The sequence below is a fragment of the Mauremys mutica genome, chromosome 22, assembly GCF_020497125.1.
Source record: "Mauremys mutica isolate MM-2020 ecotype Southern chromosome 22, ASM2049712v1, whole genome shotgun sequence".
NCBI classification, from domain to species: Eukaryota; Metazoa; Chordata; order Testudines; family Geoemydidae; genus Mauremys; species Mauremys mutica.
In genome coordinates this window covers 7,170,809-7,191,729 of record NC_059093.1, presented here as the reverse complement: position 1 = coordinate 7,191,729, position 20,921 = coordinate 7,170,809, and the positions used below count along the sequence as shown (strand labels likewise).

At 60.2% G+C, this 20,921-nt stretch overlaps 1 protein-coding gene across 1 annotated transcript in view; it reads left to right on the top strand.

The window, feature by feature from the left end:
• Positions 1–177: 177 nt before the first annotated feature.
• USP2 (ubiquitin specific peptidase 2) overlaps positions 178–20,921 on the top strand; it is a 74,161-nt gene continuing 53,417 nt past the window's right edge. The window contains exons 1-4 of the mRNA XM_044996926.1: positions 178–268; positions 3,680–3,778; positions 7,138–7,218; positions 13,876–14,657. Coding sequence (XP_044852861.1) covers positions 13,917–14,657 — 741 coding nt within the window. The 5' untranslated portion in view covers positions 178–268; positions 3,680–3,778; positions 7,138–7,218; positions 13,876–13,916. The remainder of the gene's footprint in view (positions 269–3,679; positions 3,779–7,137; positions 7,219–13,875; positions 14,658–20,921) is intronic.

Genomic DNA, 20,921 nt, shown 5'->3' with positions numbered 1-20,921 from the left:
CAGCCTCTAGCGAGCAGCACCCGTGACCCCTGGAGGGAGACCCGAGGCTGGAATCTACCCCCAGGGGCTGCCTGTCCCGCCGCGGGCCCCGGCCCCCGGCCCCCGGCCGGCCCCACGTGCGCGCCGAGTTGGCCCAGGGACGCCGCCCGGCGGCAGCAGCCTCCCCGCCCCGCGTCAGCTGCGCCCGGATTGTGACATCAGGCTCGGCCGGGCCCCCAGCTGCTCCGCGGAAGCGGCCGGCTCCGGCTCATCCCCCCCCGAGAGCCCGGTGAGTGCGGGAGGCGCGTCCGGCCAGCCCCCCCGGGGCTCCGGGTGTGCAGGGAGTGCCCGCTCCCCGGGCAGTGCCGGCCCCACCTGGGGGGAATCTAGGGGGTGCCGGCCCCCCCGGGCAGTGCCGGCCCCACCTGAGGGGAATCTAGGGGGTGCCCGCCCCCCCGGGCAGTGCCGGCCCCACCTGGGAGGATCTAGGGGGTGCCCGCCCCCCCGGGCAGTGCCGGCCCCACCTGGGGGGAATCTAGGGGGTGCCCGCCCCCCCGGGCAGTGCCGGCCCCACCTGGGGGGATCTAGGGGGTGCCCGCCCCCCCCGGGCAGTGCCGGCCCCACCTGGGGGGGAATCTAGGGGGCGCCTGGCCCCACCTGGGGAGACCTAGGGGGTGCCCGCCCTCCTGGGCGGTGCCGGCCCCACCTGGGGGGAATCTAGGGGGCGCCCGCCCCCCCTGGGCAGTGCCGGCCCCACCTGGGGGGATCTAAGGGGCGCCCGGCCCCCCTGGGCAGTGCCGGCCCCACCTGGGGGAATCTAGGGGGCGCCCGGCCCCCCTGGGCAATGCTGGCCGCACCTGGGGGGATATAGGAGATGCCAGCCCCACCTGGGTGAACCTAGGGGGTGCCCGCCCCCCTGGGCAGTGCCGGCCCCACCTGGGTGAACCTAGGGGGTGCCCGCCCCCCTGGGCAGTGCCGGCCCCACCTGGGTGAACCTAGGGGGTGCCCGCCCCCCTGGGCAGTGCCGGCCCCACCTGGGTGAACCTAGGGGGTGCCCGCCCCCCTGGGCAGTGCCCGCCCCCCTGGGCAGTGCCGGCCCCACCTGGGTGAACCTAGGGGGTGCCCGCCCCCCGGGCAGTGCCGGCCCCACCTGGGTGAATCTAGGGGGTGCCCGCCCCCCTGGGCAGTGCTGGCCCCACCTGGGTGAACCTAGGGGGTGCCCGCCTGCCGGCCCCACTTGGGGGTGGGATCTAGGGGCCATATGACCCCTGGGCAGAATAAGGCTCTGTGTCTGTAGGAGTTCCCTGTCCCCCAAGCAATGGGGCAATGCCCTCTACTTCCCACCAGTGTTCTGGCTGTGTGAATGACCCCACTTCCCCCCTGAAAACCAGCTGGGCAGGCCTAGCACCTTGTGGGTCATGCCAGCCCCTATCTGGGCTCTGTACAAGTGGAGGGGGTGGGTCTTGGGCCTACCTGAGAAAATGTCTCTCTTCCCCCACTCACCCCCTGCCAGAGTCATCTCAGTGGTAGGGGTGTGTCCCATACCTGCCCCTCCTCCCTCAGGCTTGGGTGGGAGTTGGGAGAATGTGCCAAGGCTGCTCCCCCCTAAAAAAAACAAACAAAAAAAAAATAAGGCAGTGCCTGCCTGGGCTGTGGGGCTGGGAGCATGTACCTGGTCTGCTTCATTCCTCCCCACCCGAGATCAGCACCACCTGTGATCTGTGTATGCCTGAGCCATGCCTGCACCCCCCTGTGTGTGTGCACTTGTGCCTCGCCTCGTGTGTGTGCATGTGAGCACTTGTACCAGGCCAGCATGCCGTGTGTGTGTGTGTCTGTACCATGCAAATGCTCCCTGTGGCCCCAGGAAGATGTGTCGCTGGGAGGGCTGGGCCCGGATCCTCCAGCTTCGTACGCCAGGCTGTGGGGGAGTGGGGCCATCCTGCTGGCTGCTGCAGGACTGCCCAGCTGGCTGGGTCCGAGAGAGGAGGCTCTCTGAACACACTGGGAGGAGGAATACGTTTTTCCTGCTCAGGGTGGAGCTGCTTTGAAAACAGCCTCAACAGTAACCTGGGGATGGGGTCCATCTCAAGGAGTGAGGCCTTCAGGTACCCACCTCGCTCCAGGATTTCACAAGGAAGGCTCTGGCTCTGGTATTGGCTGCTGCTGGAGGTTGGCTTAGGCTGGGATAAAGCACTAGGTGTAGTAGCAGCAAATAGATCCCTGGCATTATCCCCTTGACTTCCCTGAGGTTGCCCCGGAGGATAAAACTGGCCCCAGAGTTTTCCCACAGCCATGCCTGGGCTGTAACATACAGATGAGCAGGGAAGAGGTGACCTAATTGCATCCTGCCTAGTTACTCATAAGAGGTGGGGACTGAGTCATTGCCTTCCAATGCTCTGGAGTAGACTCAGCTGGACCCAGTTCACGCATGGAACTGACTTAGGGTGGAGTTACACCAGGGTGAATGCAATCCTGGATCTTTCTGCAGGGCACCTCCCCAGCTCTTCTGCCACTCTGTGTCTGTGGAGCCCCTGCATCCCTCACCCTGAAGAGCCCTCCAAGGGCAGAAGGGGTGAAAATGGCCTACCTTGCAAAAGGCTTCCTTGGCCCCATCTCCATCCCCCAAGTGGGCTGTCCCGCCACTGGCAAGCAGAGCAAGTTGAGAGGGGCGGAGACAGCTCCCATCACTAATGGCCAGGGGGTGGAGCTCTCATAGCTGGTCAGAGAATCCTGGAGCCACCCATAGGTGCCATGCAGACCCCCTGCCCCTTGAAGTCAGCATAGGACTGTGCAGTGTCCAGGCTTCTCCTAACTGTCTCCACCAGGCATGTGTTCTGTGTCGGTTCCTGTACCACACTCAGCACCGTGGTATGAGAGTGCCTGCCAGGCGTGCAGTAGGGACCGTGGCTGAGATCTGTCCCACCTGTGTCCTCTCCTCGCTCCACAGGGAGAGAAGTCCACTGCTTTCCTTGGGAGGATGATGCTTCTCCTCCCGCCAGGTGGGGGCTGGGCTGGGGGCCAGCGAGCAGCATCTCTGGGGTGCCCCAGAGCCTTGTGGGCAGCTGCCTGACATTCCCTCTTCTCTCCAGGAATCCTCTCCCCCATCCCTTGGCCGCAGCCCCTCTCTCCCCATGTAACAGCCCAGCCCCCTCTTCCCTTCTCCGAGGACCCCCTTCTGTGGTTCCCTCTCACACCTGACCCCCTCTTCCCTTCCCCCACTCCAGAACCCCTTTTCCCTTTAGACCCCTTACCACCATCTCTCTTCATCTCCCAAACCTCCCTTTTCCCTACCCTCAAAGCCTCTACTTCTCCCATTGCCCCAGAATGCCACCCTTTCCCCCTCCCTGGAGCACCCCTCTTCTGGCCGGGCCCTGCCACCACGACACATGAGAACCCCTCTGGCTGCGCTCTGCAGGCTTCGCCTTTAAGCCTCCCCGCTGCTGGAATGTGAGAGGAGGGCTCCAGCTCCCTGGGAGGTCAGATAAGACACTATATTTATCTTGCCGGTAACCTGAGCCGAGAATTTCTGCAGTGGCTTACACAGCGCCAGCTCTTAGGCTCTGCCCCTCCGGCCATTTCACCCACCCCCCATGCCCGCTGGAGAAGCCTGGCTCCCAGACGGCCTGGACAGCTGCTTGCTAACAGGTTAGTCGCCGCTGTTTATTTTCAATCCCTTGTTTCTTCTTTGCTTCTGTCGTAGGGCAAGTACCTCGCGGACTCTGAGGTGACCCCATCCGAGCAGCCAGGGTGTCACCCCATGACAAGCCGCTACCCTTCAGCCTTGCTGCCCCACAGGCAGGTGCGTATGGAGCTGCTGGGAAAGCCGAGGACGGGAGGGAGGGTAAAATACAAGCTGAGAAACTTCAGGGAGGACTTAGCAAAGTGCCTCGTTGTATGGAAGCTAAGACCCGGGGCTGGGATCAGTCTTTCTGGCCATGTTCTATTCACATCGCCAGTCTGGTCATTTTCCTTTAACTGCGCAAGCTGCAACTAAAGGCTTGATCTTTGTCATTCGACCAAGCGTCCGGCCGGTGGTGATAATACCGAGCTCTTCCCCCGTCGATCTCGAAGCACGTGGTGGGCGAATAATTGACCTCGCTCATGTTCTTGTTTGCTCCCATCAGCTGTCCAGGGAGCTCTTCGCCAGCAGGTTTTTCTCTTCCGTCATTTCGCCACTTTTAACCGAGGCCGCGCCGGGGGCTTCCTCACTTGGATTTTACCGGGTTTGCTGGGTGCTAGGGTGATGTTGCGGGGTAGGCAGGTCGTCAGCAGCTCAGATCCAGCTCAGGTCGCCAGAGTTAGCACCAACTGCCAGCTGTTAGGTGGCACATGTGAAGCGAGTTGGTGGGTCTCTGCCTCATTCTCAGTGGGCAAGTCCCTGTGCTGACAGCCACCATTGCAACGGATGTTCATTAGCATCTACAACAGAGGAAGGGTGGTCAGTGGTTAGGGTTCTAGCCTAGCACTTGGGAGACCCAGATTCAGTTCTCTGCTCCACCATAGACTTCCTGGGTCACTCTGGACAAGTCACTTACTCAGCAGTGTTGCCTCATGGGTAGGGTAGTGCACTGGACCGGGACTCAGGAGACCTGGGGTCTAATCCCAGCTCTGCTGCTGGGTGACCTTGGGTAAATCACTTCACCTGCTGGTGCCTCAGTTTGCCTGTCAGTTAAATGGGGATAATGATACCGACCGCCTTTGTAAAGCACTTTGAGAGCTACAACTGACGAGGTGGGTATTGTTGTTATCTGTACATTGGTGATAACAGCACTTCCCCCCCACTAGGGATGTGGTGAGGATAAATGCAGTGAGGATTGTGAGGTGCTTAGACACTGCAGTGAGTGATGGGGGCCAGAGAGACAGGACAGAGCATGGTGTTGTCAGATGCTACCACGTCGGGGTCACCAGTGTTGTCAGACGCTCCCAGTGTGGTGCTCTGCTCTGTTCAATGTTGATATCAATCGGCTGCATGCGTGTGTTCCCGAGAGAACCCCCAATGACCACAGACTCTAGTAAGGTACGAAGGCACTTCAGCCAGGTTTATTGTCAAATGAAGCACAATGATAGTTCCCTCTAGACTTTACTCTACAGGACATACTACGAATATGTGTCCCCTGGCAATGGACTCAGCTCAGTCAGTGGCGGGACATTCCACTGCCCCCTAGGCTGGACCAAGACACCGTCCCAGGGGTATATTCTTATACACAGGTACAAACAAGTTACACATCACTCCTGACGTATTGAGGTGCAACCCCTCTTAGTAGTAAGGTGCCGCCTTCAAACAAATCAACTCTATCCATCATTTTGGCCCTGGCATTGGGATGGCTCAGCCTGTTCCTTGTTATCTGTGTGGAGTGTACAAGGATGCAAATGTTCTGATATCTGGTGTCCAGTACCTTTTAGGTCTGTCTCTTTTTGCAGCATCAGCCCTTTCCTCGCCAGCTTCTCTGAGCAGGGCCTGGCTCACAGCTTCACTTTGCTTTATGTTAGCAAAGTCTTGACCATTACTTTAGTTCAGGTCTTAGGACTCATACCAGGCCTCTGATACCAAGGTTTATGTCTCAGGGCGTCTCCTACTACACATGGAACTGAGCTGGGCTCTTGCACCTATTTCTAGGGCAGGCCGGAGGGGCATAGGTAGGAAGCCTGCCCCATTGCTACCCACCTCGTCCCCTGTTCTGTGCCTATCCAGAGTCCAGGGCTGTCACTTGCCCCACTACCAAAATCCCTGGCAGCCTGTTGGTGTCACTGCCATTCCCCCTGGAGCCCTGCAGGCAGAGGGCTGGGCGTGGGCCGTTGGCAGGGAACACGGGAGGGTTTAAGTGTGTTCTCTTATCTGTTGACAAACTGCATCCCCTTGGCGACTCTCTCGCTGATCTTGGGAGGAGGTTTCTGGGGCCACCCTTAGAATGGACAGATCAAACCAGCTGGAGAAATTGCTGGCATAACATGCCCCTGGCTCGGTCTGGGGGGCTCCCTGCTCCTTCCTGACCCCCTCCAGGCACTAAACAACTCACCCCAAAAGGAAAGCTGTCCTGCAGCGAGCGACTGATGCTCCTCAGCCTGCCTGGGGCCCCTCAGTCTCCAAGGCTTATGCAGACATTTGGCCCAGGCGATGCCGCTCTGGGGGGCTGCCCTGCGGCTCCTCTGGGATGAGCTGCTGTGGGTAATTGTTTTCCCTCTGGCTGCTGCATTCCAATGCTGCAGGTTTGCAAAGACTGCAGGGTCACCTCTGTGTCAGGCCCAGCTGGCGGGATTTGCTCCTGCCCTTGGGTGCGGCTCCAAGGAGACGCCAGCATGTGGGTCCCCCATTCCTCTGCCCCAGAAAGTAGTCTCCAGGCCCCTAAAGGACAGGGGCTGGAGTCACAGGACTCCCAGCGGGAGCTCAGCCCACAGTCTGGGTGGAGGAACTGCCTGGGGCTGACCTGAGCTCTCCTGGACACGGCTTAGGAAGGCTCCCTTGTGCTCTGATGTAATGACAATAGTATGAAGGGGCTTTTGCGGGACACAGGCAGACCCTGCGGTTCTCTCTGGCTCTCTAGCTCCCAGTCTGACTGACCCGGCCTCAGCTGGCTGGTGTCCAGACAGAGTCTCCCTGGCCTGGACAAAGTCCTCCTGGAAGGGACTGTCGTCTGCATTGTGCATGGTCCCTAGAGAAGCTCTCCCGCTGCAGGGCAGGAGTCGCACAGCCCCCTCTCCCCCCGTCCCATGTGTCCTTGCCCCATGTGGAGACAATGGAAGGTAAGGGGGCGATGGAAGGAGGCAGTAGCTGACTGTACTGAATGGAGCTCTGCCCTGGTTACCTAGTGTCCCCTCGCTTTAACATAGACCTGAGAGGGAGCAGGGTGGTGGAAGCGGTACACGTGGAGCCAGGACTCCTGGATTCTTTGTCCCAGCCCTGCCACTGACTCACCCCGTGAGCTCAGCCCAGACACTTCATCTTTCTATGCCTTCACTTCCCCAGCTGCGCAATGGGGCTAATGATGGGGTGTCCCTGCCTCACGGGGGCGGTGCAAGGCTGAGTCACCGGTGTCTGCTGAGGACGAGAGGTGCCTTGCGTGCAAAGGCAGCGCTGCCACTGGAGAGAGAGACACTCGGCCACACAGTTTCTCGCACCCCGGTTCTCCTCTCATGGTGTGCTCGGCTTGTCTCTTGCAGCCCTGGGCACCAGGATGGTGTGATGTGGCCCTGTGAGTCCCACAGGGAAGGCAGTTCTTGTAGACGTGGCAGTCCTAGACGGTAAGCAGCTGGGGGACCCTCCTGGGGTAGGGTGGGTAGAACAGGTCCTATGGGGCAGGACTTTCTTTCCTGCACACAGAAAACTTTCCCGTGAGGCGTATCCTTGGGGAGCTGGCCCCTCTGATCGTCTAAGATCTTCTGGCACATTTGACAAGCCATGAGGTGTTAGCCTGTGTCGTTGGAGAATAACCCATCCTGGCTCCCGCTAAATCCATCTCCGCACAGCCCCATACTCTCACAGCCCCTGCTCCCTTTCATTGCAAAGGCATGCTGTGTTCTTTCTAAAAGCAGTTTCGCTGTTGTAGATCAGCTGCTGTGTTCCGCCCCAGAGGTGGCTACTTTTTAAGGGCGAGGGAAGTGACCTCAGCATGCCAAAGGGGTAAATCCTGCCCCTCATTTATCCCTATGTACTTCCATTGGCTTGGGCAGAGGGGCACTGAGGTGGGAGCTTGGCACGGTCTCTGGCATGAAGGGCGCTTTCGAAGATGCGGAAATGGATGTCAGAGAGATGGGCGCAGCGGGGAAGAGCGAATGATGCAGGCAGTCGCTGGAAGCTTAGGCCAGGGCCAGACGGATCTGTGCCAGCACCTATAGCTGTGGTGCACTGAGGAGTCTGTTCCGGATTCAGCACTGCAGAATCTGAGCCAGCTCCACACTGGGCTCCCATGGCCTGGCCAGGGAGCAGAGAGGGAGTCTGTGCTGGGTTCTCACGGCATTTAGATGTGCCCTGTGTTGGTGGCCCTCTGTCAGGTGCAGGTGGCATCTTTGTAGCCATGCTGCGTTCCTCGAAGCAAAATCTCCATTATGCAGATGAAGGCTTCAGCTGGGAAGCCCGGCCCATCTGGCCTCCTGCTCGTGGTGGAAAGGGCTGAGCTCTGGAAGGGAAGAGCCAGGCGTCTCACTGGAGTATTTGCCTGCAGGGGGATTATTCACCTCGAAGCCTCCTTGCCCAGCAGGTTTGTGCACTTGAGCTTGCTGTTGCCCGTAAATAGTTTCCTGCTTACTCTGGGATGACTACTGCGTGGAAAAAGCAGGACGTCAAGAGAGCTGGCAACCTTGCCAGAGGGCCAGTGCAGCTGGATGGGGCTTCACAGCTGACCAAAGGTTCTGGGTTAGAGCAGCTAAATCCCCCCAGAGAATATACTATGGGGATGAGAATCTCAGGTAAATTCCCGGATCGGAGGTGAAGTGTTTCCACACATGGGGCTAGTTCTGGACCGGATCTGGAGCGGTTCCGTGTGCCAGACTGACCTGCCGCAGGTCTGCGTGGAGGGGCTGACTGTGAGGTGCTCCAGGTCTGTAAGGGTCTGTGTTCTGTGGCTGCGTGGGCTGAGGCTGGGAAACTCATCTCACTGGTGACTGGCAGCTCCCTGGGGCGTTGCTGAGCCTGGGACCAGCTGAGCGCCTGAACGAGGTTAACCCAGCAGGTGAAATGGCTCATCTCCCTGTGGATCTGTAATGTTCCCTCTGGCTGACTCCAATTTCACCCCCAGCCCGGCTCAGTTTCACTCGGCTGCCGGTGGAAAATCTGGAGTGCATATTATCAGCGGCGGCGGGGCTGAAGGGTGCAGCTCTGTTCGGCCGAACCCCTGCCTTGGGGGGGTGGTGCAGTGGGGTAGGGTGAGTGTGCACTTGGAAATGGGGCCTCCAGGCTGAATCTCTCGCTGCCTGGGATGCAGGGTTAGGGACTGACTAGTGCTGATTCCTAGGCAGGCACCCAAATGCTGCAGAAGGGGTGAACCATAAACCCCAGGGGACCCAGACACCCCAGAATTTGAGGGAGCTCGGAATCTAGAGCTGAATTTTGAAACTTGAGACCCTCTCAATTCCCAACAGGATGGCCCAGCCCCTTGGGACCAGGCCAGGTGAGAGAGACGGTGCTCCCCTGCACCGCTGGGTGTAGGGGCACGTGGTCGTGAGGGCTGAGCTTGTGCAGGATGCCTTAAATGGAGCGTGGCTTCCCGAGGCCTCTCCACAGCACCTGCTCGGGGGATGACCTAGCCAGCTGAGCAGGCTTGGGAGGGACGGAGGCATCTGCTGGGCGGGGTTGGGGGTTTCGGTGCAGAAGGTTGGAGGAGTTTCTCCCCCACGAGTGGTTTGGCTAGAGAGACAAGGAGGTCTTTCATGTCGCTGTATGTGGGAGGCAGTGGGGCCTGGTGGTTAGAGCAGAGGGCACAGAGCTGGGACTCCTGAGTACTGTTTCTGGCTCTGAGTGGGGGAGTGCTGTCTAGTGATGAGAGCGCGGAGTTGGACGTCCGGACTCGTGGGTTCTACCCCTGCCTCCGAGAGGGAGTGTGCTGTAGTGGTTAGAGTCTTCTAAGCTCTAGTCTCTGCTTCGTCAGTGACTTGCTATGTGTCCCCAGGCCGGTGACCTCACTTCCCTGGGCCTCGTTGGCTGCCTGCGCAAGGGGCGTGAGAGCAGCTTACTCCTTTCCCGGGCACGAATGGCTTTGCAGGTCCCCGAGACAAGGTGCTGCACAAGCTTGGGGCTTACGAGGGGTGTGGGCCACATCCCCCCGGCCGTGCCCTGTGGCCGAGCAGAAGGCAGCATGTCTGTGCTTGTCACCCTCCACAAGCGCGCCAGGTTGGAGCACGTCCAGGTGCGTGGAGAGCCCGCCTCAAAAGGGCTTTGAATCAGGGTGGTTTCCCTGGTGACCAGAGACTCTCAGCCATGTGAGCCGCTGTCCTGCAAGTGAAGGAAAACAAGCGAAGGGAGGGAGCAACAGGGCTGGAGGCGACGTCCCGGAGTTCCCTCTGCCCCCCAGTCACCAGGTAAATCCCTGGAGCCGGTTGGGGACCAGGCAGAGCCCCCTGTGGTGTAATGTAATGTCCTCCCCGGCCCTGTGCCAGCTGCTTTCTGACCCAAGGGATCCGTGCCAGGAGCAGGGCCCGTTTCCGAGGCAGCCCCAGCTTGTCCAGGGAGTGAAGCTGATCGGCTGAGCCAGGCAGGACTTTTACCCAAGTCGTGAATGGTGTTTGCTGTGGGTGTCTCCTCTGGTGGGCTTGTGAGGGGGTGTCTTGTGCTAGCCATGCTCCAGCCTGGGCCCGGGGGCCCCTTCCTCGCCGGTAGCTGTAAGTTCCTCGGCTTCTAGGACCGGCTGTTCATGTCCTGCTGGGATCTGTTTATATCTCTGGGCAGCTGGTGGGGTGAAGGTGGGCAAGCCCAGAGGGAGCCCCTGGCATGTGTGGCATTCACAGCCTGTTCCCATCTGATCGGGGTGCATAGGGTGCTTTTGGGCACTGGGACTCAGGACTCCTGGGTTCTTTCCCGACTCTGCCACTGACTCATTGGGTGGCCGTGGGCAAGTTGCTTCCCTGCATTTTGCCATGCGTAGAATGGGAGTAGTGTCTGTGCAGTGCTTGGGGAGCCGTGGGAGGAGGGGGACCCAGTCCCTGCCCTTCCATAGGACCCTGCGCTGTCTGGGCCCAGTTCCCCATGGCTAGCCCTGGGACGGCGTCTGCGCCAGGCATGCGGGCCCAGTGGAGGCGCTCTGCTCAGGGCTGATCCGGGCTCCTCTTTGCTCTCTGCTGGTTTCTGGATGGAGCACCATGCTGAGGCCAGCGATGAGCCTCGCTGGCCAGACCCTTGGGGCAGGGCAGCCCCGGCTGGTGCTTGATGCCCCCTGGAGGTGCAGGCCCCCGCCATCCCCAGGAGGGCTGCACACTGAGCTTCCCATGGTGCTAATGCAGTGTCCTACCTAGACCCTTGGCTCCCACGGTGGCAAAAACGTCTCGCACCTGAGAGCTGCCTAGTCCATGGAGCTGCTGCAGCAGCTGGGGCTTGGCCATCGCCGCCTAGTTCTGAGCTCTCCAGCCGTCCCGCCAGCTCAGCACGCCTGTCCTAGTGCTCTCCTGCAGGCCTCCAACCAGCTCGGCTGCATGTCACAGCTGCTGGAGAGTGGAGCTGGCAGCTGCTGAATAGCCCCGGGACTCTGCCTCTGGAATACCAATGCCCCGGGCAGGCCTGGCGGTGGTGGGGGGGTCTGAGCTGATGAAATCATCCCCCATACAAACCCGCTCAGGCTGGGCATCCCACTGGCTCACTCAGGCTGGTGTGGGGAAGCAGGGGGACTGGCTTCAGGTGCTGGCTCCAGCCTGGAGTTTGTGCGTGGTGCTGAATTATTGATGGGAGCAGCTAGCTCTCAGCGGGGTCAGATGCAGCGGAGCAGAGAGCCTGGGCTGAGCGGCTCCAGCCCGCAAGTCCTCGCTGGGGAACGGGCTCGCCCGCCTGCCCTGAACCTCCTGCACTTTCTTCTTCCTCCCTGCTCTTTTCTCTCTCTCTTATCCCTTTCCATTCACACAGATCCCAGCCGCACCTGTCCTGCCCCTCCATGGGACAGGGAGCAGAGCGCACCCTTCCTTGCGGTCACATTTCCCCTACACACACACCCCAGCTGTGAAACCAGTGGGCACAGGTGCCATAGAGAGGGAGGGCGGGCGGCATGGATTATGGGCTGCCCCTCCTCTCTCTGCCAGGCTGGCCGTAATGACTCTGGGCGGGTGTATGACACCCTTTCATCTTCCCAGGGCTCCGGGAGCCTTGGCGTACGAGCCTTTGCCCAGGGAGGAGCTTGCGGCCAGTGTCCCACCCATCACATGACCGAGTCCCTGCCCTTCTACGTGCCTCAGTTTCCCTATCTGTGGGAGGGTGAAACATTAGAGGTGTGCCTGATGCCCCAAACCTCCCTCAACTTTGGGAGAGATTCGGATCCAAGCATTGTGAGTTAGAAGCATCTCTGAATAATCCCAGCTCAGTAAAGCAAGGCACTAGTATTACTGTTATTCCGATAACTTGGAGTTGTAGGGCTCAGAGGAGGTGCTGGGAAAATCTTTCCCGGCTCCCTAAACTTCCTAGGGAGAAGAGCACAGTGTGTCCTCTCCTCCCTTGATCTCTGCTCACCGGGGCCCTCTGGGCAGAAGCAGGCTCCTCTGTCTTGTGCGGTGCAGGGCGCTGGCTGCTGTGAAGAAGCCCGCAGAGAATCCAGGGCTCTTGCTTTCTGTTTAGGCTCCTACTTTCTGCTGCGCTCTGTCTCTGCTGCTCGCTCTGTCTCTGCAGCACCCCCTGTGGCAAGCGGTCGCTGGCTTTCTGTCTAATTGAGAAGACAGAGCATCCCCAGCATGTGTGAGATCCTTGCCCCCCCCTCCGTCCCCTCCTCCCCCGTGTGGGTGGGGGGGGCAGGGTGAGTGCTCCGGGCTTGGGGTGGGGGTGCAGCCAAGCATCCCAGGAATTTCCTCACCATCTCTCCAGATATAGTGGGGTCTCGGTGACAGATTCTGGGGGGAACCTCAGAGCTAGGGATGGGCTGGGAATGAGGGGGGTTCATGACCCATTCAGTCCTTGCTTTCTCTGCTGAGTCTGCCCACGAAGGCTGTTAGAGCACCACCAAAAATGCTGCTATGTCCCCTGGGAGCTGGACTGGGACCTGACAAACTCATTTCTCATGTGGCCACCGAATGGCTGTCAACCGGGACCAGCTCTCAGTGACTGCCCCACCAGGCTGTATTTGAACCTGTTGGGATCAGTGAATGTGATGAGCTCTAAGCCTCCGGGATTACCAAGTCAAGTGTTGTGGCTGTACTGGAGAGGGGAATGGGGGAGGTTGGACCATCCTGGGATAATGATAACAAGAGAAGCCATAAATCTGTCAGCCACTCTCATGCTCCAAGGCTTAAGTGGACTGTTGAATGGGGTCAGGAAGGAATTCCATACATACAGTGACACGCAGACAGGTGTGTGCACGCACACACCTGCTCACTGACCTGCTGCAGCATTGCATAAAGGGCCTGGGGCATTATTAAGTTATCTAGGTCATCATCCTCTGAATGGGCGACCCTGCCCTGTACGCTGGGTCTCCGTTGGCCCCAGCGCAAAGTGGGTCTAAAATGCAGCCCCATAGAAAGGTGGTTCCTTCCCTGCTGTGGGGTCAGTGGGTTTAATGTTTGTGGGGATCGTGTGGCTCAATCTGCTCCGCTCGCCCTCTGTGCTGAGCGCCTGCCCTGAATAGGAACCGGACCCGGGGAGCCTGGGCCACACTAGTAGTGGCGACTAAGGAAGGGGGCTGGGTTTGGATTGGATTGGCTGGGGTTCTCTGGGATCCCACCCCTCTATTGGCCCCTCTCTGCTCCCCACAAGTTCATCCCCCTTCCCATCCCACCTGCCATAACCCCCTCTAGAACCCAGCTGTGCCACGCCTGAGCCTACCCCATGCTCCTACCCCTGCCAGCCCTCAGGATACGTGGCGCCTGATGGACTTGGCTTCACGCAGCCAGGTCCCACTGCCATGGAGTGCGCCCGCACTGCCGTGCGTGGGATTTGGCCATATCCGGCGCAGGACTCCATCCAGCTGTGGAGCCCTGCCCCTGCACATCCCAGCCCCTCCGGTGCCCGGCTCGGGGGGTTCTCTCCCGGGCAGTTGGAGGGGATGTTTGTCTCTCCCGTCTGGAGATTCTTAGTCTCCCACAGCTACATTGGCCAAGTCATCTCCATGTTCCCATAGCAGGGGTCTCCTGCCCCGAATGCTGGCTCATAAAGGGGTCTCCAGCCTTTTCTCAATATAGGGGGGAGAGATCCAGCCCCCCAGCTTGCAAGCCTGGGGCAGGCTGTGTGCAGCGTGTTGGGCAGGAACTCAAGGTGCTCACTATGCTCTTGCTTTGCAGTCAATGCCACCGGCGGTGGCCCCGGAGCCCCAGTCTCCAGGATGTCCCAGCTCTCCTCCCCGGTGAAGCGCTATGGAGACACCTCCCGCTACCCCGCCGCCTCCTACAGTAAATCCCCCACCAGCTACGGCTCCTACTCCTCCTACGGCTCCAGCTTCGCCGCCTCTTACCCAGACAAGGACAGGGTCAGCTTCAAGCCCAGCCCCCCCAGCAGCTACCTGGCCTCCAGCCGGCTGCAGACCTCGGGCGCCTCCCCGAGTAGTAGCTATGATGCAGGCCGGCTGGCACTGCGCCCAGAGTCCGGCATCCGGCTGAGCCCGGGCTATTGCCACACACTAGCCAGGCCTCTGGGCATTGGGGGCCTGAGCGGGGGAGCGTGCTACCCCTGCACCGGTACGTCCATCAGCCCCACCAGCTACATGGCGACACCGTCCACGCTCAGCCGCAAGAAGTCCAGCAGCCACTCGGACCTGGCACGGGAGTTCACCGGGCTGCACGCCTCCGAACCCTACCGCCTGGACTCACCCACCCGCACCCCGCTCCTTGCCCGCAACCGCCAGGAGCTCTGCGCCCTGCAGAGCCTGTATCAGGCCGCCAGCCGCTCCGAGTACGTCAAGGAGTACCTGGAGTCCTGCAGCAGGAAGGGCAGCCGCACCCCCGGCAGCCCCCGCAGTCCCACCCAAGAAGTGATCACCCCTCTGTTCCGGCCCAGCAGCCGCTGCCCCAGCCAGCCATGGGAGAGGAGCGAGAGCCGGATGGACTCCCCCGCCAGGGACCCCTCGGTATGTGCTGCCGGCTCGGCGCGGGGGATCTCGTGTGTTTGGGGGGGGGCGAGTAACCTCGCGGGGCTGCTGATGGGGAGCAGGGACAGGGAGCAGAGTGGCTGCCCGTGGGGCACAGGTGCAAGAGCAGGTGAGGTGTTGGGAGGCGACCCAAGAATAGTGCAGCCTGAACCAAATGCACCCCCTGATCCAAGCGTCGCAGCTGTTGTCCCCTCCCCCCAAACCTGAGCCCCACAGACACTGGGGAGAAGCCACACCTGGAGCCAAATGCTGTGCACGCCCCACTCCCAGCTCAGCCCATAGCTACGGAGGTGGCAACTCGGGGTGATACAGCCCCACAGTCATGCAGCAGAGTGGGCATGAGCCAGGCTGGACTCGCTGATGGGGCTCAGGTGGGTAAAACCCTGGGGCTCTGCCGCTGGCCTGCTGGGCCACCTTGGGCAAGCCACTTTAACCTCCCCGTGCCGTGGGAAGAATGACCCCGACCCCTGTGGTAAAGTGCGCTGAGATCTGCGGATGAACGTGCCAGAGAAGGTGCCATGCTAGGTGGTGTTATCAAACGGTGCAAGGCCATTGCACAAATAGCCCCGTGTGCCGTGAGTTCAGCAGCTCTGTCGAGTTCCCATCACTGAAAGCACCTCACTGCTGGCACTGCCCGGCCCCCTTCCTGGCAGTCTGGGCAGTCAGGCTAAGGACTGCGTGGGCGGTGCAGAGAGACTGGGCTCCCCTGTCTATGTCCCTGATCCCAAGCTGCACCTCCCAGATTCACGTTCCCTCGGGAGAGGGGTGGGCTGGATTTGCGGCACCTTTAGGCTTTAAACCACTTGACGCCCCTTTGTGTGTCTGGTCCCCTCCAGTAGTAGAGGGAATGGGCAGGATTGATCCATCCCAGGGAGGACTTGGGCTGGGGTCTGCTCACAGCATCTCTTGCTCAAAGTGAGGAGGGATTTGCACCGGGGGGAGGGGGGAGATGGGGGGCAGGGCGAAGGCGCCTTGGCAACAATGCCCCCACCCCCTTCAATCCTTTGATCTGGTTCTCATCACCCAGGGGAAGGACTCAGCCTATGTCTGTGGGGTGGGACCCGAGGTCTGTGGGCTCCGTCCCAGGGCACAGAGCCTGCTTGGGGAAGCTGTGATCTGTGATAGGGCACCTGCTTCCTGCATGAAACCTGTGTGCACGTCACACACGGCCCAGGCCCTGGCCGGGATGGCTAGTTTCTGGCAGCCCCTGGTGCCTTAGGGTCTGCTAACGGAATAGAGAGAATCCATCGGATCCTCCACTGAGCCCCAGATTCCCCGTGCCCTGCTGAGGGCTTGCGTTAGGCAGGTTTACGTGCACGCATGTACACATGAATGCACACACACTCATGAACATACATGAATGCACACGCGTGCACATGCTCACACCGACACACAAGGTCACGCAAGCAAGAGCACAAAACTGCGCATGCAGACATACACGCTCGCACGTACATAAGCTCCTGCTGTCATGTGCACATACCCACACACACACAGACTCCATGCCTGTCACGCACGCTTAGCTTCACTCTCCCTCCCCGTGCACAGATCCCTGGGAAGAGGCAGGGCAGAGAGGGGACACTGGGTTCTTGCTGTGACATATTCCCGAGACAGAGATTTGTAGGTGTGCCCTCAGCTGCTTCTCAGCTGCCTGTTGACATGCTGCGTGCGTGCGTGCATGCGTGTATGTGTGTGTCAAAGCTGACATTAAACAATTATTATACCTGTTATGTAAGCTCTGGGGATTGGAGCCTGGGAGAGAACGCGAGATGGACACAACAACCTAATTAGGGACAATCCAAGCCTCTCCCTCTGGCCTAGGCTGTGCAGGGCCGGGTTCTCCCTGTTCCAGGGACCCAGCCTAGCCAGACATCCTCACCCTGTGACAGCTCGGGGGTCAAACCCATCCCCTCCGCTGCTGCCGGGGAGGGGGGCATCAGCTCCCCTGACGCTGCATCCTCGTGCCATTGCAGCAACCCCTCAATGATCCCACCGGTAGCAGGTCTGTGCTGCCAGTTTCTGGGTGCATGGGACACCTACACTGCTGGCTCTGGAGCGGCGGTCCCAGCAGGCTGGGGAGAGGGCAGGTCAGGCGGGAGGGGCATTGGCAGATCTGTGCGTGGGATGCCAAGGGCTGGCGTGGCAGGGGATGCTGCCGGGCAGGACTGAATGTGGGACATTTGCACCACCCCTGCACCCGCCGCCTCTGCTCCCCACCCCCACACAATCCATTCTTTGCTGTCACGAATCACCCACATCAGCCCTGCTGGCGAACCGGGCAGCCCTTGCAGCTGGAGACGCCCCTCCGGGGCGGCTGGTTCGGTGTGTGCCAGTTACTGTACCATACGCGATGGGGACACGGTCCTGTTCCCAGAACCCAACCGCACCCCTCCCAGCTGGGCGATGTTGGAGCTCCCTGTGCCCTGCTTATCCCAGGGGCCATGGGGCTGGGCACCTGGGCAGGACCACAGGGTTCCCATGCAGGGCTGATGAGAGGGAGAACGGGTGGACAGTCGTACTGGGGCCCCAAGCTCCGAGGGGCCCCAGAACATCTGTAACACCCCTGTAAATTAAGTGAAATAGGACACAAACACGATGTACCGAAGACCCACATTTCTCTGCACGGGCCTGTTCCCATGTGACCGTCACTGGGAACATCCAGTCCCTTTCCTCTCTGCTGAGATGCCTCGGCTGGATGCCCTGGGCTGTATGGGACAATGGATACAGTGTCAGTGGCACCATTAGGCAAGGGGCTTTTTAGCCGGGGAGGGTGCAGCAGCCTTCTGTGGCATTTCCCTGGCTGCTGCTTTCTGGTGAACTGCGAAGAGGGCAGTGGAGCATTTCATACCCTGGGCACAGATCAGAGATATCGTGTCCCCAGGGCTGAGCCTCCCACGCCCACAGCCCATCGTGTGAGCATATCGGACCAGGCTGGTAATTTTCCACTTGGATTTCATTCCAAGAGCTCGTCTCAGCCCCTTGGTCGCTTTTTCTATCTCTCTCCGCCCTTCCTCCCCAACCAACCAGGAAGGAATTGGCTGCTGCGTGGCCAAGGCAGGAGTCAGGCAAGCTGCAGAGCCAAGGGGGTCAGGTTTCAGAGTCATGGGGGGTGAGTCTGCAGCCGGGTGGCTCAGTGCCTGCCTGGGATGTTCAGAGCCCTCCTGCTGCTGGGACGTCTGCTCGTTCCCCCGCCCAAAGGCCCCGTCTTAGGATGGGGCAGCCGTAGGCGTCAGATCATGGCTGAGTACGAGAGTGTCTGGGTTCTGGGGCTGATCCATGGGGGCAGGACTGGGGAAGCTGCCTGAAAATGCCCAGCTGTAGCCAGGAATTGTCTCCTCTGGGGGCATCCAGCTGCCCCCCAATACATCCCTGGTCAAGCAGGCCGTTGCCCTGCACAGATGCAAACCCAGGTCCGTGCTGTCCTGCCCCCGTGCTTGGAAGTGGACGAGAGCGGTCAGGGGGGACTCACCTTTTCCTGCCGGGCGGTCTACCCTTGAGCGGCAGGAGGAGGGTTTTCAGGCTGTTGGTTTCTTTCATCCAGGCATTGCACCGTGGGCACTGGCTGAGGCACACGCATGAGCAACCGTGTGTACAGCCCTGCCCCCCACACTGACAGTAGCTCACATGCCAGTGCGCAGGGCTGCAGCTCGCCAGAGCCAGTCTCCCCTGCGGTGTGGCCACAGGCACCGTGCTCAGCTGGGGTCGGCCCTTTCCCTGCCTTGGGCTGAGGCTGATCTGTGCAGGTCCCTGGCATGCACAGAGAAAGGAGAGACCCCGCCCCAGCTCCTTGCTTCTCCTTCCAGGCTGACCCCGTCTCGCCAGGTGCAGGAGCCTGGCTCAGGGAGCGGAGTTGGGGCAGGTTCTCTCCAGCCCCCGCTGGCAGGTCCGCGCCAGGCAGAACCTTACATAACAGGCTTAACCCCTCCTTAATCCTCCTGTCTCCGTCTGAGACTTTCCCACCACTACTTTCTCTCTCGTTTCAGCTCTCGCCCTCTCTCTCACTGCCCTTCTCCCAGAGGGGATGGCTTCTCCAGCTTCCCTGGAACCACAGGGGCGAACCCTGGCAGGGCCAGCTTGGCCCTTCTCCTCCCCAGGAAATCACACACAGCCCCCTCCCTGCGCAGGACTCTGGGGCCAGCATGTCAAAGCCCTGCTCCCTGCGTTAAATATGCCATGGTGCAGCTTTGTGAGAGAGCCACAGGTTTGCCCTGTGATTCTTGACCAAAATCCTACACGCCCTCCCTCCACGCTCCACCCCAGAGACAGCTGCATTCAGCAGTAGGTGAGGGATCCTTGCATTTATCACCTGTGAGGCCCTTGGGAGCATAAAAGCCAATTATTTATCCTCTTCTGTACCATCTCCCCCACCCCCTGTAGCTGGGAGCAGTTCAGAACTCCTGGCTCAGCCGTGGGGCAGGATGGGACGGGGTGCGGCCAGACACGACCAGAGCTGGTCGAGCCACTGGCCAATTTGCAGGGAAGACAAATCCTGATGCCAGCCTCTAGTCTCCTCCCTGCAGGTTCCAACACGTGGCCGCACACGGTCCGTCTGTCGGGGGGTGGGGGAGCGCGGCTGCTGCTAGGGCTGGATGCTTTGCAGAGCACTTGGGTCTGGGTCTCCCAGCTCCATGTAATCGCTGACACTGGCGCGTGGGGGCTTCGGTGCTGCCAGGGCAGGGTGGGTTTGTTCTAGACCTGCTCTGCACAGGTGGCAGTGACAAGACAAGGTAGCAGAGAGTAGGGAGCAGGGTCTGACTGATCTGTCACCGCATGCACCTAGCTCTCCCTCTCCCCTGGCAGCTCTGTAGCTCCCATTACAATCATGGCTGGCCGGGGTAGGAGTATTTGGTGTCATTTTCCGCCCCGCCACCCCACCACCACCACCACCACCATTCCAAACACAGCTCGTGCACAGCAGCATTGGGGTGTCGGCCCGGCTGCAGCCACCCGCTCGGATGGCTAGAACAGAGGGGCAGGGAAGTCTGAATTCCTGGCTCAGTGGGCTGCACTCGGTACCCGGGCCCTGGCAATGCCAGTCCCTCTGCCCCAACAGAAATGCATGGGCTCTGGGTTCCCCTCCTAGCAATGACAGGATTGGACTCCAAACCACGGATTTCATGTGGCACTGAACTAGCCGTCTCTAGGGACCCTGCCATCCCGATCTCATTAGCCATCAGGCCTCCCGCCTGCCACCACCGTCCATGCAGTGTGTGACACAATCTGGCAGCCGTGGGGGCCTCTCTCCTCCCTGTGGGGAATCATTTACTGGGGGGGGGGGTCAGAGGCCTGACTGGGTCCCCCACAGGCCCACCATCAGGTGTCCTCTGCAGCAGTGTGATCCCCCATTCGCTGCATTCTGCAGGTAGGCCGTTCCCACCTCCTCCCCGGGGCCTGGAATGGGGTTACGTTCCCTGCAGGCAGCTCGGCTTTCTCATAGACACAGGCATGGTGGGCAGGAGAAGTCTGTCTTCAGGCTCCTTCCTGTGCCCTAGGCTGGCCACAGATGTCTGTCACCAGGGCCAGCTTTAAGCCAATTCACCCGATTCCCCGGAATCGGGCCCCGCGCCTAAGGGGGCCCCGCTCCTGGGGTCTTTGGCAGCATTTCAGCAGCGGGGGGTCCGCTCCAGGGTTTTTCTGAGGCATTCCGGTGGCGGGGGTCCGCTCCAGGGGTCTTTGGTGGCATTTTGGCGGCGGGGGGTCTGCTCCAGGTTTTCTGTGGCACCGAAGGACCCCCCACCGCTGAGCATTCCCATTGGGGCCGGCGGCTCCCAGATCTTGTTCTTGTTTCTGGAAAGGAGCGTTGTCTAGTGGTCATAAAGCCGGCCCTGCCTGTCACAGTCCACCCTGATCCAGGGACTCCTGCCATACCGCAAGCTTGGAATTCCTCCCCTCTGTCACCCTGGTCCTGAGCACCCTTTCTTTTCTCCCCCTCTGTGATCCCAATCGGCTTTTCCCAGGCAGTGCCTTAGTGTTTACTGTGTTATAACAAAACACGTAGTATGTTCTTAACGGTGATCTTAGCCCGGACCCTGGCCCACCTCTGGCGATGTGTCAGAGCCTCTCCTAGCGCAGCAGGGTTTCACTCAGAGCTGTATGACCAATGGGTTTTTCTGTTTGCTGGCAAATCTGAAAAACCAGGGGGAAATCGTTTCAAGTTGAATCGAAAATGAAATTTTCCATTAATCAAAAAACCATTTTTTTTTATTTTGATGTTGGGCTTTATTCCCTCCCTCCCCATTTTTAATA